The 13,303-nt window shown below is 44.2% G+C and overlaps 1 protein-coding gene across 1 annotated transcript; it reads left to right on the forward strand.

Moving 5' to 3' along the window:
* Positions 1-4,345: 4,345 nt before the first annotated feature.
* On the forward strand, positions 4,346-13,151 carry LOC138619860 (oxygen-regulated protein 1-like). Its single transcript, XM_069696670.1, has 4 exons — positions 4,346-4,960; positions 5,464-5,603; positions 6,125-6,875; positions 9,882-13,151. The coding sequence occupies exons 1-4, from the start codon at positions 4,346-4,348 to the stop codon at positions 13,023-13,025; spliced, it is 4,650 nt and encodes a 1,549-aa protein (XP_069552771.1). The 3' UTR covers positions 13,026-13,151.
* Positions 13,152-13,303: the final 152 nt, after the last annotated feature.

A 13,303-nucleotide genomic window follows, 5' to 3' on the forward strand; every position in this document is an offset into this window, starting at 1 on the left:
AGCTTGGCACAGCTGATACGGAGCGCTCAAAATGGACGGGGTGGGGACCTCTGACTGCTGCCCGATGGGCTTCGGCGGGGAGGGGGACGGGCGGCGGCGTGACCTTACGAGTCCTGTTTGGCAGGGATTCTTTCAAAATCTGGGAATTCCACTGGAAGTTAAGAGGGGAAAAATAGATGTAACATCGTGTAACTTGAATGGAATTTTGAATAGCAGGCATTTTTTGGTGTCAACCCCTGCCAAGTTCACGCTAAATGCCCCCGCCCCTCTCCCCCTCAGAGGGAAAATGGAATTTATCAACATTGTTGTACATTTTTCACATTTTTTTTTTTTTTTTTTTTTTTTTTAGTAGAGCATGATTTTGAGTGCAAGGGAAGTTTAAGAGTGATCATATTTGCGGGATCAGCTGCCTGACTTTTAATTGAAGTGAATGTTTAAAACACTTTTTTGGTCACAGTGCAGCTGCATCGCTTTTAATTGAATTCCTAACAGCTGCCGTGGTAGGAATTTTAACCAGTTCTAAGGACTAAAATAAATTAAAAATAAATAAATGAGCTGACCCTTTTATTTTAAATGGCACTGCAAATGTACGTGGCTCGACATCAGCGCAAGCCGCTGTTATTGGGTTTTTTTGTTTTTTTTTTTATGTAGCCACCAATGTACAGTATTTCTGCCCTTTTAAGCAGGAGCTGACTGCGGCTGGCAGGAGATGCTTGAATTGAGGCGATACAATATATGCAGGCTGAAGAGAGGTGTTTGATGGGAACACAGGGAGACAGATCTGGAGGAGCAGCTGCACAGAGGACGCTGGGCCAAATATAGAAAGGGGAGAAGGGCCAAAACATATCACACATTTTTTCCCATTAACAGCATAGGTTTGAATCTAACTCGGCGCCAATTAGTTGCAGTATAGGCGCACGGGCCTAAAAATAGAGCGTGGCAGGGGTGGCAATACACTCGGAACGTGGCGACATATCTCCGTCATGGCGGCGTGTGATTTCACGTGTAATCATGCGAAGGGGGGGGGGGGGTAAAAAAACAACAGTATTCATATCACCAGCTGGTTTGTTATAACTCTGTGACGTGGAAGGGTTATGTGACAAATGGCGCTTCAGACGTTTGTTGCTATTACCTGTCACGCCGCATTGAGCGCGGCGCTTCGGCTCGCGCCTATTTCCAGTCTGATTCGTGTATGTTTGGCAGGATCCGCGCCGCTCTATCAGTGTGACCAGACGTTCTTGTTTTGTTTTTTTCTTTCTCCCCTCTCGGTTTCAACATTTGCTTGTCTCTTATCTCTGCAGCGGAGGGCTGGAATGAGGAGCATGCAGTGCTCTAGGCCTACCTGTTTACGCTGAGGGCTTCCTCCATTGCCCCCCCCACCCACCTCTCCCACCCACCCAGCTTCCCTCCCGGCTTCCTTCGAAGGATTTTTCACATTTTTGTGCTCGTTGTTGTTTTGGGAACAGGTCACGGGCTCGGATCAACGGAGCCTCCTGTGGCATTCCTGACTCTCAGTCTGCTCGGGCTCAACAGGAATTCTTTCCTACAGCACATATCGTCTGAATTCGTACACACCTGAGATATTTTTTGCAGCAGTAAACTACACAGTATGACAAGAGTGTCATCACTTTATCCTTTTATACTGAGCTGAAACCTGAGTACTTTTGTATATTCCTTTGATTCCTTCACTTGGTTTACTGTGGAATGAAGTCATCCCTTGCACGCTAATCCCATTCACTTACAGAAATAGACTCACTTCAGTCCAGTTTTGGTAGCTATTATGCAACACATGATAGTTCGTGGTTAAGGATATATACATGACCGGCTAACTCCCTCGGTAGTACAGTTCAACGTAATCTACTGAAGTCCACCACCCTTCTAAACCTAATTGTATTTCTAGAACAAGCACGACGTCATCCCGCATGTATTTTTGTAGGGACTAAAAAAAGTCTTTATGTGTTTGCTATTATAAGAATGTCCATGTTATTTTTACCGCTCTTATTTTATACTGTCGTGCAGTGCAAGCGTCCAGATAACACGGGGTCAAAGCCAATGCCCAAAGACAAAACAAACCTCAGACACCGATTATTCATTATTTGGATGCCTGGTGAATTCGAACAGCTTTCATTTAAAAAGGCAAGCTCTTCTCCGAGGGGCCTGAGAATGGACAGCTCCTTAATCCTTATTACTTTAAGAGGGCCTCAATGAGATTACAACCCAGCATGAATATTACAAGTGGTCACCAGTTCACCATCTGCTTGCCACTAGTGGAGAAAGCCCTTCGCACTCTTATCACATCCTTTTTTTTTTTTTTGTGTGTGTCAAGTTAGAGAAGGCCAGTACAAAAACACCCAAAAATGTTTTGAACGTTATCAATTTTGATACGTTATACTTTTTTTTTTTTTTTTGCCAGATTTCCCCCCCTTCTGGTGTCAATGGATACCAACGTTAAAAAAAAAAAAAAAAAAAAAAAATGATACATGCATGAAAATGCGTTAGTGGCTTATGTAAACATAAACAATTTGAAATCCTCAGACCACTTTTTCCACCTGCTGTGACAGCTTCACATGCATCTGTGTGACACACCTTTCTCAAGAGGATTTCCAAGCTGTGCACTTGCAACCGAGATTAACGCTGAACAAAGATTAAGCAAATTAACCACGATGCGGTCTCCCGAAATACACCGTTACCGTGCGGTTGGTTCAATAGCAGTCGTGATGTAGACCGTGGAATTTCATGGATCCTTTAAAAACATTTGGGACTCGTTGTGATGCCAACGAAGGTGAGTTCCCTTTGAAATCCTGCAGTTGTGTGTTTGTTTGCCGGCTAAGTTTTGTTTTGAACTTGTTTACTACGTCCAGGTGTAATGTCCTCTGTGTATTACAGTTGCACTGTTTGAAATGCCATTTTTCTACCATGAATTACTACAAATAGTTGAGAATGTGATTTTTTTTTAATGATTTGTTGAATTATGATATTAATACTGCTAATACTACTAACTACACTATCAACTTTTAAAAAAAAAAAAGAAAAAAAAGCCTTTTATCAAATTGACAAAATATTGGAAATTTTAGCAAACAATACATTTTGTCACGAGACAAACTTTTCATGTGAAATCCACAATAATTTAGCAATTCAAGGTTTTTTGTTGATTGAGTTACAATATTTTGAGGGATAAGTTACTTGTATAATATGATACGGTGTTTCAAATTAAAAAAAAGTAAACTTGGGTATAAAATTGTTAAAAGGATAAAATACCCTTATAGTATGCACCAAAAGAAATAATGATCAAAGAGGATTATCTGCCAAACATTTCGCTACCATTTGTTGGGCCTTGCAGTGTTGTTAAAACCCAGCTAATTGAATAATTGTAGATACAAACCACCTGACCAGTTTCCCAGAAGCGAGTTCGTGTTGCCTGACAACTGCAGTCTGACAACAGTAAACAACATATGTTTGCATTGCGTCACCTCAGATGTAAACACATCATGACCTTCTAAACAAGGTGTTACAGTTTTCAAAAGTCAAGTGAGACAAAGTTCTTTTCACCACAGAGTTGTACATTATACATTGCCCTCCAAAAGTATTTGGACAAAACAATCTACCAGCAAATATCAACGGGATTCCTGAAGTAATCCCGCACAAACTGGTATTTAATCCACAGAAACATAGATTTATCACAGTGAACCAAATACTTTCTACTTAAATAAAGGAATCTGGCTGTGACAGAGCATTTGAAGTTCTGATAGTCAAATTTAATGTAGCGTGTCCATCATTAACATGCTGAACTACACCTGTGGTCACTCTGTCTCGGGCTCTGCTGTGTCAACTAATTGACCACACCTATAATAAATCTCCTTGTAACTGGTAAATTAAAAGCAACCAAACAAAAAAAAGAGAAGTGAGGTGACAAAAGGCCAAGTGTTGTCCGTTTGTCCAAAGAAGGCCACTTTGACAGATCAACCAAAAAGTTAAAAAAAAAAAAAAAAAAGAAAGAAAAAAGGATGACTTGTGTTTGAGAAAATAAGGTGCAAAAGCAGACCCAGGCTTACTGGCAGCGGATTTGACCCAATAATCGTGTGAAATCACAAAAAACAGCAGCAGAAGTTGCTTCAGATCAATGAGAACTACCAGATACAACTCAGTTAAGAACCCCTCAAAATAGGATCAATCAGTATGAGTAGTGAAGGAGAGCGATATGGCAGAGACGATTCATGAAATCAAAAGACGGCTAGCAAGCAGAAACAACAAAACGAGACAAAAGAGGAAACCTCCTTATTTTTGCTAAACGTCTAAGCTTATTTTTTTTTTCCTCCATCTCTACCCTTGCAGCCAATCAGTGACGATGAATGAGACGGGGCTTCGGAGGATCCCCCCTGACCAGTCGTCAGGGAGTGCCCACACCGTTGGCACCTCACGCTACCCAAGTGTCATCGACCCCATCCTGTCAAAGCGGGTCTGCTTCTACAAAAGTGGAGATCCCCAGTTCAACGGTCTGCTTCTGGTCATCAATAACCGGACCTTTAAAACCTTTGACACGCTCCTGGACAGTCTCTCTAAAAAGGTTCCTTTGCCGTTTGGAGTGAGGAACATCACAACTCCTCGGGGAGTTCACGCAATCAACACGTTGGATGAACTTGAGGATGGAAAATCCTACATCTGCTCCGACAGCCGAAAGGTAAAACCTATAAACCTGGCCTTGGCCAGGAAGAAGCTGCCGCCCTGGTACCACGCCAGACCACTCAGTTCTCGTCGTCGGACTGAGCAGCAGGCCAGGCTGGAGCGAGGGCTTATGCGCACACCGAAGAGGTTACTGGTTTTTCGCAATGGAGACCCGACTGTAAAACACACTGTGGTGCTTCACAAGAAGAATACACCCAGTTATGAGTCCATCCGGGAATATATCTCAGAGCTGATGCAGTTCCATGTGGTGAAATTACACACCACTGATGGCAGACGTGTAAGTATTCTCTTCTGACAGCACAACAGAAACAATGCAACTCATTCCAGGAAAAGGATTTTACGTACATTATAGGCCGAAAACTTTTTAGAAACAACATCTGAGTATTCACAAAACTCTTACGCCAAATGCAAAGAATTATTATCGATCTACGAAGGACAGACTCAAACCTGACATGGAATAACCCATCTCGTGAGGAGAGAAAGTGCTAAGCTTCTTTGGCAACTCACCCGAATACCCAGAAAGGCCTTCTGTGATACAGCACTGCAAGGCTCGAGATCAACGTTCTATTATAAACTCAGAGCCTCCTAGTATCACACAATGCCATTCTAAGAAATCGTACATTTAATTTACACCTGTCATACACATACATGCTCGTAGTTTAGAATTTTTAAACCGATTATTAGAATCAAGTTTTAATAATAATAACAAGCTTTTTATTGAAATGTTAACTGTGGCACTTTATAAACGGGACAGATTTCTTTATTTTCTGTGTGCTGCAGGTTGATGGTCTTCCAGGTTTGATATTGTGCTCTGGGACTGTGGTGGCTGTAGGCAGGGAGCCTTTCAGGCCTGCAATCTACAGAGCATGGAAATCGCCACCTTCGACGTGGCAGCATAGCAACCGAACGGGTCTCAGAAGGCAAAAGACTTTGAATCGTAAGTTGATGTACAAATCTAGATTTTCAAAATACCTTTAGCCAATCACAATGTCTTAACTTAGTTGATAAAAAAAACAATTAAAAAAAATGGTGTCAGCCTTCATTGGTACGTCATATACAAAGCATCTGCAGTAATCTACCTGCTCTCATGGGATAAAGCTTGGGAAAGTGCTGAGGCGATAACATTGTACATAATACTGGAGATGACCTACATACACTGTGTGCAGGGCAGCTAGATATTGTTCTTGATGAGCAGCTAATACTTGCACTATCTTTCTAACTTTTCTCTCTCCCTCTTTCTTCTGCCCTCATTCTTCTTGGGCATCGTCTTCAAACTATCACCTATCCTCTTCAATCCTCGCGTGAAATCCTTGGACATTTTTACTTCTTTTTTTGACCTTTTTTTTTGTACCCGATTGGCTCTTTTGGCCGACTGAAAAGGTAAAAAGAGGCCGCTATCGTATTCTTCCCGTTTAAGGAATTTTTCCCAATCGTCTGAGAGGTACATAGTTCATCAGATTCACGACACCATCGCGAAGCGTTCATGTGACATGCCCAGTCACCCCACAAACTCTGCCGAGTTGGAGTCGAACCACAGACTGGAGTCGGTCGCAGAGACGGAAGGTGACACCTGCGATGGAGCTGAAAGGCAGGACTGCTCGCCCAATCAGGACGACATTGAGAAGTCCTTTCGGGTGAATCATGACGGCAGCATGACAGTGGAGATGAGGGTGCGGTTGACGGTCAAGGAAGAGGAAACCATCCATTGGACGACCACCCTGTCTCGCTCAAGTGTAGCCAATCAGCTTACCTCGACCCGTTTACCGGAGCCTGACGCAGAGCAGATCCAGATCTGTCCACCGCAGCAGAACTCACCGGATTTACAAAGTCCTGTTTCTTCCATTGACACCATCAACAAGGACAAAACTAAAGACGACAGTGACGATGACCCACCATCGCTGGGCAATGGGGCTCTCACTGAGAGTAGTACTGAAGAGGAGGATATAAAAGACCAATCACACGTGGCGTACCCTCGGAGACCACCTACCCCAGGATACGAACAAGTTAGCAAAAAACAAGCCTCGGTTGAGAGCATTAGATCAATGACGGCAGATGGGATTCAGGAAGGAATGGTTGGCTCTTACGCTTACATAGAACAGACAGAAAATGAAACAATGACAGAGCAGTACTGCATGATCAAGCAGAGCAGCTCTAAACCAATACCCAAACCAAGGAGACTTGGCTCTTTTGATGTCAGCAGTCAAAATGTCTCTTCATTCAAATCAGCAGGAATGTCTGAAATCCTGCAGACTGAATCCAGTGGCGAGGAGGTCACTGAAAATGTCTTGCATATATACGAACAGCAGACTTTCCAGGACAATTTCCTTGCGAATGTTTTTGCACGTGGTATGTCTTATAGTAGGCCAGCTACTTCAGAAACTGGACATCTCTTCTCCAATATTGACTTTGAACCCGAGCTCTGGAGGCCCTCGACTGCCTCAGAATCTATTAGTATGTGGAGGGCTGAGAGCATGTCCGTAACATCAGATTTTAATTTGCATTCACTGAAGACTGGTGCAATTCAAGCAACAAATAGACAGCAACAATTCAAAATGCCCACAAAAGGCCAAGTCAAGCACCAACAAAGAGAGGACAGTAAAGATAAGAGGGTATCCTCGAAACCAAAAGTGATCAACAAACATGTTCGGCGGCTTTTGACACCAACAAAAAGAAAAAAAGAAAACTCTGCAGAAGCAAAAGATACACACAAGAAAGTAAAACCGTTCTCCAGTGCTGGGTACATTAAGAAAATTTATGGAAATAAACTCAAATCAGCAAAAAGTAAGAAAAAGCTTAAAAAGAGACCAACAGAAAATGGGGACGGAGGTGTTACAACAAAGAGCTCAAAAGTGTCGGATGAAATGACGGTCACTGACCCAAACACACGATCAGCACTGAAAGAAAACACAAGCGAGAACATTTCTTCTGAAATAAGCAGCACGACAGTAAGCCATCGACGAGGAACACCAACACGGGAGACATCAATGCACATGGATGAAAAGAGCGGAAACGAGTCCTATGATATCACTGAAAGCATGTCACTGCCTGCTTTTAACTCCTCCAGCTCTGTTACTAACGAGTATGTCGAGAACTGGCTGGAGAAAGCCCATCTCAGCCCCCAAACAACAAATGGTGGGTGTGGAAAGTCTGAAAATAAGCGTGGGGAGATCACTGTAGCAGAAGACGTAAAGTGTTTGGGGGAGACGTCAGAAGTACAAACATGTCAAACTTCTGAACCACCTTCGGGGAGTTCGCTGGGAACATCTGTCAAGCTGAGAGTCCAGTCTTTGGAAAACAAATCAACATGTCCATCAGTGGCGAGAACTACAGCCAGTCAGCAAAGTGTTCATAATCATACGAGCACTACAAATGCAGAGAACCGCAAGAGCTTATCTCTCTCGAGTGGTATCGCCTCCGAGATAAGTTCACCAACTAATAAGACCTTAACGTCATTAAGCGGTGAAGTGGAAAATAAAACCAATCCAGTCAAAATCTCACTTCAAGATGCAACACCTTCCAATACTTTTTCAATGGAGCTACCACCACCCCCATCACCACCACCACCTGCTGAAATTACAGAGCTATCAAACACTGACTATTGCGTGGAAGACGTATCGTCAGTGGCCAGCAGCGCATTGTACAGGCTCTCATCACAGAGCAGTGAAAGAACAGATGATCATTTATTAGCTATCAGTCCCACATCTGACACGGTCATATCACCTATCGACGACACAACGGAAATAACAACATCAGTTGAGACTGACATTCCTTTCACGCTGAGGGAAGCACCGTTACAAAGAACTCCATCTAATAAAAGGGCCCCTTTGGTCAGTAATCTGTCTTTTGAAAGGAAAATGTTTCTCAGAAAGGCTTGTCTCGATAAATATACTTTAAGTAGTGATGCCACTTCAGAGACGGCCACAGAATCTACTCCCATCAACACTGTGGGTGATGATGTGTCACCAAACGGCGTCTGTTCAACAGAGACACAGCAACCAATCAAAGCATCACCAGAGGAGACACGGCAAACAATCAAAGCATCACCAGAGGAGACACAGCAAACAATCAAAGCACCACCAGAGGAGACACAGCAACCAATCAAAGCACCACCAGAGGAGACACAGCAACCAATCATAGATTCGATGAGCATACCGATATGTTGTACTTCTGTGTCCCCTGCTAGTTTAACATCTGAAGACAGAATGTCTTCAGCCAGCATTTTATCAGGTGATGCTTCAATGCCAACCAGTTTCTCATTTAAAGAGACAAAAACAACTCAAACACCACTTTTAGCTCAAAAAGAAAAATCTTCACCCAAAGTCTTGGTGAAAAAAGCTGAATTAAAAAGCAGTCCCTCTCCAGAGAGGAAATTCCAAAACAAGAAATCTTTTGAACTTCCAAACAACTCTCCAAAATTATCATTACTACATCGCCACCCTCAGGAAAAAACAATGTCACCAAATATTGGAGTAAAAAGAAATGCAACACCGAGCCCCTCTCCTGAGAGAAAGCAGAAGCTTTATGAATCAAAAATGCAAAAGAGACTCTCTCCATATTCTCAGTCTCTGGACATAGTGTCACCACCTATCAAACACAAGTCAAATAGAAAGCTGCTCTCCAGAAATCTCTCCTCAGACAACCCATCGGAGCTAACAAATAGTGCACAAAGGAAATCACCATCCCCAAGGAAAAGTCACCAAACCCCACAGTCAGTGGAACCAGCAGCTGAAGTGGATAAAACATTGACATGTGGCACTCCCATGCCACTGGAAGACGATCATAATGCTGACCTTATAACAACGGATCAAGAGACATCCATGACAGACATGCAAATAATACCACAGCCATTAAACATCGCAAACCAGCCGAACATGAAACCTGTCCTTGAGAAGATTTGCTACTCAATCAAGTCAATTCGACAAATCACTCAGAACAAACGGCCGTCATGTCTGGAAAAGTCCAACAGCTTGCCCGACTTCTCCTCTCATGTGGCCTCTACGTTTGGCTCCTCATCTAAAGCTCTTCTTGCTTTCCTGTCCATCATGACTCTAAAGGAAGACATGACTAACCTAAATATAAATGAGCTGAACGCAAACAGTGTCAGCTGTGCAGAGGCTTTAAAAATGATCAATTCTCTAATTGAAATTGCCAGCATCGAGGATGCCCACAAACTGAAAGCTAGTTTGTTGTCTTTACAGCAATCAGCCTCAAAGCAGCTCCTGCACAGTTGGAAGGGCTTTCAGGAACTCGGTGACAGATGCAAAAGTCGCAGCTCAACGCCAAACTGTTCAGAGCACGAACTCATGACCAGTCCTGAACAATCCTACGACAGTGAAGAAAATTTCATTAATGAGCTCATGGATAACCTTTACATACCCGAGAAGCTCAAGGAGGAAATTGCTTCTTTTTCAGTGGGCACAAAAAGTGAAAGTGATGATGAGGAGAAGATGTCTGCCAGGATTATTGAAAGAGCCGAACTGTCACCAAAAGAAATCAGCGATGAAGATGCAAGTCATCTCTCCACGGAAGGTGTCTGCGATGTCACTCAGAATGAGAAAGCTAATGCTGACGTGAGGTCCATCATTAAACAATTCACAGACATTAACCAGCCGAAACAATCTGTGATGGACAGTAGTTACCTGATAACGAAGACAGCAAAGCACAAACCACCTGGCCAGACAGCCAAAGACAATGACGGTCAGCATGGGCAGAATGGCGCGACCAAATGTCCACCAGCTGAGATTCCTGAAGAGAGGCAGCCTTACGGTACAACATCGTGTGTACAAGAGAGCGGCCAGGACTTGCAGTCTTGTAGCGATGCCGTACATGAAGACGGTCAGGAAGAGCAGCAGGGCCACGATGACGACAAATTAAGTGAGGAAAGGGCAAACATCAATCGGGCAGTCAGCAGCGAGAAAATTATTGAAAAATGCAGTTTCAAGACAGAGGAAAAAGACATGGAGTGCAGGCAGTTTCAGACGCAAAGCGAGGGCAGCATGAGTATCCCTGAGAATGAGTTGACCCCTTCTGAAGAGTCAGGTTCAGACGAGGAAGGACAGAGAACGTCAAGTGCCAATGAAGATTTAGAGGAAAAAGAGAGCTCTGAGCAAAGCGTGTCCAGTTCAGAAGCAGGCCGGCGGCCCAGTTCAGAAGAGGAGGAATCGGAAGTTGCACGTGAGGAGATAAAACAGGAGAGTAGTGAAGTGGAAGCCTCGTCCAACCCTGAAAGTCACTCAGAGGAGGAAGAGGAGAAGCAACCCAGCTCCAACTTCTACGCGGAACTGACAGCAGGAGGGAAGGAAAGCTTATCGAGCCCAGATCAGTTTTTGTCAGAGGAAGAGCAACCAGAGATCGAATTTAACGATCTGAGCAGCAAAGTCGACTTGTCTTCTCCTGTACGCGTGTCCAACGTAGATAAGGAACAGCAGAGGGTGACATTCAGTATGGGGCTGAGCGACAGTGTTGACGAAAGCACAGGGGACTCAGACAAGGTTGAGCAATCTTCCTCTGAAGATTGCTCAAGATTGCAGGTTATTGTTGAGGAAAGTTCGTCTGGCCTTGAGGAAGAGCAAGAGGAGGAACACCTTCACGTTCTTTCACATGACGCAAAGCAAACGGAAAAATGCAAAGATTTGACGACTTTGATTGAAGAGTCAGAGGAAGACGAGGTTACCTCAGGGGATGAGGGCAAAACGCACATTTGTGAGAAGATGAAAACTCAGAATACTATAAGCAGCGACCTAAGCACAGGAAATCAGGATTCATATACAAAAAAAGACAACAGCAGGTTGATAAAGCCTGACGGTTTATCAAAAGGTTATAGATTTAATGCAGATGTTGATAGTGGGAATGGCCACAGCAGCTCTGGAGAACATGTAGTCGAAGAGCAATCAAAGGTTGGAGATGAACAAATCAGCAGTTCAGTTCAGGAAAACTTAAGCTGCTATGAGAAAAAGTCCAGTTCAGTGGACGAGAAAGTCAACGTGGAAAGATATCTCAAAGAAAGCCGAACACAATATCAGGAGACCCTTGAAAAGTCTGAAGTTACACAATGTGAAATGGCTGTGGAAAAGCTCAAGCATCAATCTCAGAAAATAGTATCCCAATCAGTTGCAGAGAGAGTAATTCTCCTGGAAAAGCAAGTTGCTGACGCCCAGAAAATAAAAAGTTCAACCGCGAGACATCTCTCGCACAAGAACAACCCTCTTGAGCCGGAGGATTCGTCCGCCGAGGCGCCCACGTCTCAGTTGGATCTCTGCACCCGGTCGGCTCCTCAGTCGTCGTTGTCCTTCAGCTACGACTGCAGCGGCGGTATAACCACAGAGCCTGAGCCCAACAGGGTCAAATCCATCAGGGAAATGTTCTTGGCCAAGAGCGCCACAGACGTCCAGCAGAGATGTTTCCCGAACCCAAACGTCACCAACCCGTCCGCGGTCAGGGCCGAGACCTCAGTTAGCGGTGGCTACGAGTCTCAGACTTCAAGTGAGCCCTCCAGTGGAGAAGAGGACACAGCACGGAAAAACATCACGAAAGGCTTCGTGAGGAGAACAATCGATAGGCTTTACGGCAAGAAGGATGCCGACGCCGATCCCGACGAGGAAGCGCTCGAGGGGCCGCCGTCCGAGCCGAAGCAGAAAAAGAAAGAGCCCTCGAGCATTTTCTCTCCCTTCAACGCAGCTCGAGCCAAAGCGCTGTCTGAATTATCATACTTCAATTCCACTCACGCGCTGGACACTTTAACCGAAGCCACGAGATGCATTGCTTTCAACGCACAGGTCGGACCTGGGGACAGTGTTCCTATCGACAGCGGACGATGGGTCTTTAGGGAGAACATGCTGATCCGAAAGTCAGTCTCAGATCCGATTGGAATAAACAAAATCTTTACAAACACTCCTGAAGGCGAAGGCATGTTGAAGGACACAGAGGAGAACACTCCGTTTTCTCTCTTCAGCGCAAAGTCGGAACTGGAAAAGCAGGCGAAGTCGATTTCTGAAAAGTGCACCTACTTCTCTTTGCCCCACGCTAGCGACTCGGACGTATGCGAGGACGAGCCGAGCGCGGTGAGCAACAGCAGCGCCAGCGACAGCGTCACCGAGGCGAAGGACAACTCGGAGGACACCAAAATTTGGGCGGAGAGGAACGGCAAGCTGCCCGGTGTTAGTGTTAGTGACTTTAGGATGATGGATAACAAAGTGCACCCGCTGATAGAGCCAACACTTGAAGGGGAGGTTGTAGTAGTGCAGCCGGGGAAAGGTCACGGCATAGTTAACAGAAGGCTTCAGGAACCTGATTTATTGGACTTTGTCTACAATTTTTGTGGTCAGCATTGTCCCATACTGTAAAGACAAATTTTTTTTTTTTAAATTTTTTTACCCGTCATAAAACCTGGATTAAGGACTTTTTCCTTCAAATGAAGATTTTTGGGCTACAGTAAAATATATTTTCTTCGGTGCCTACATTTTGATGTTGCCATACACTATTACATGTCAACTCATTGGCGCTAACTGCCGAATATCTAACAAAGTGTCACAAATGTACAAGCCAACGGATTCACCTTTTTCATCACATTTGTTTTAGGTAAATTAAGAGCTACAATTGCGTGAGTTTGTGCTCCTCGTTC

This window comes from Brachyistius frenatus, unplaced genomic scaffold (assembly GCF_029030835.1).
Source record: "Brachyistius frenatus isolate BFR_SWC_R1_liver_20210118 unplaced genomic scaffold, ASM2903083v1 Contig_21, whole genome shotgun sequence".
Classification (NCBI taxonomy): domain Eukaryota; kingdom Metazoa; phylum Chordata; class Actinopteri; family Embiotocidae; genus Brachyistius; species Brachyistius frenatus.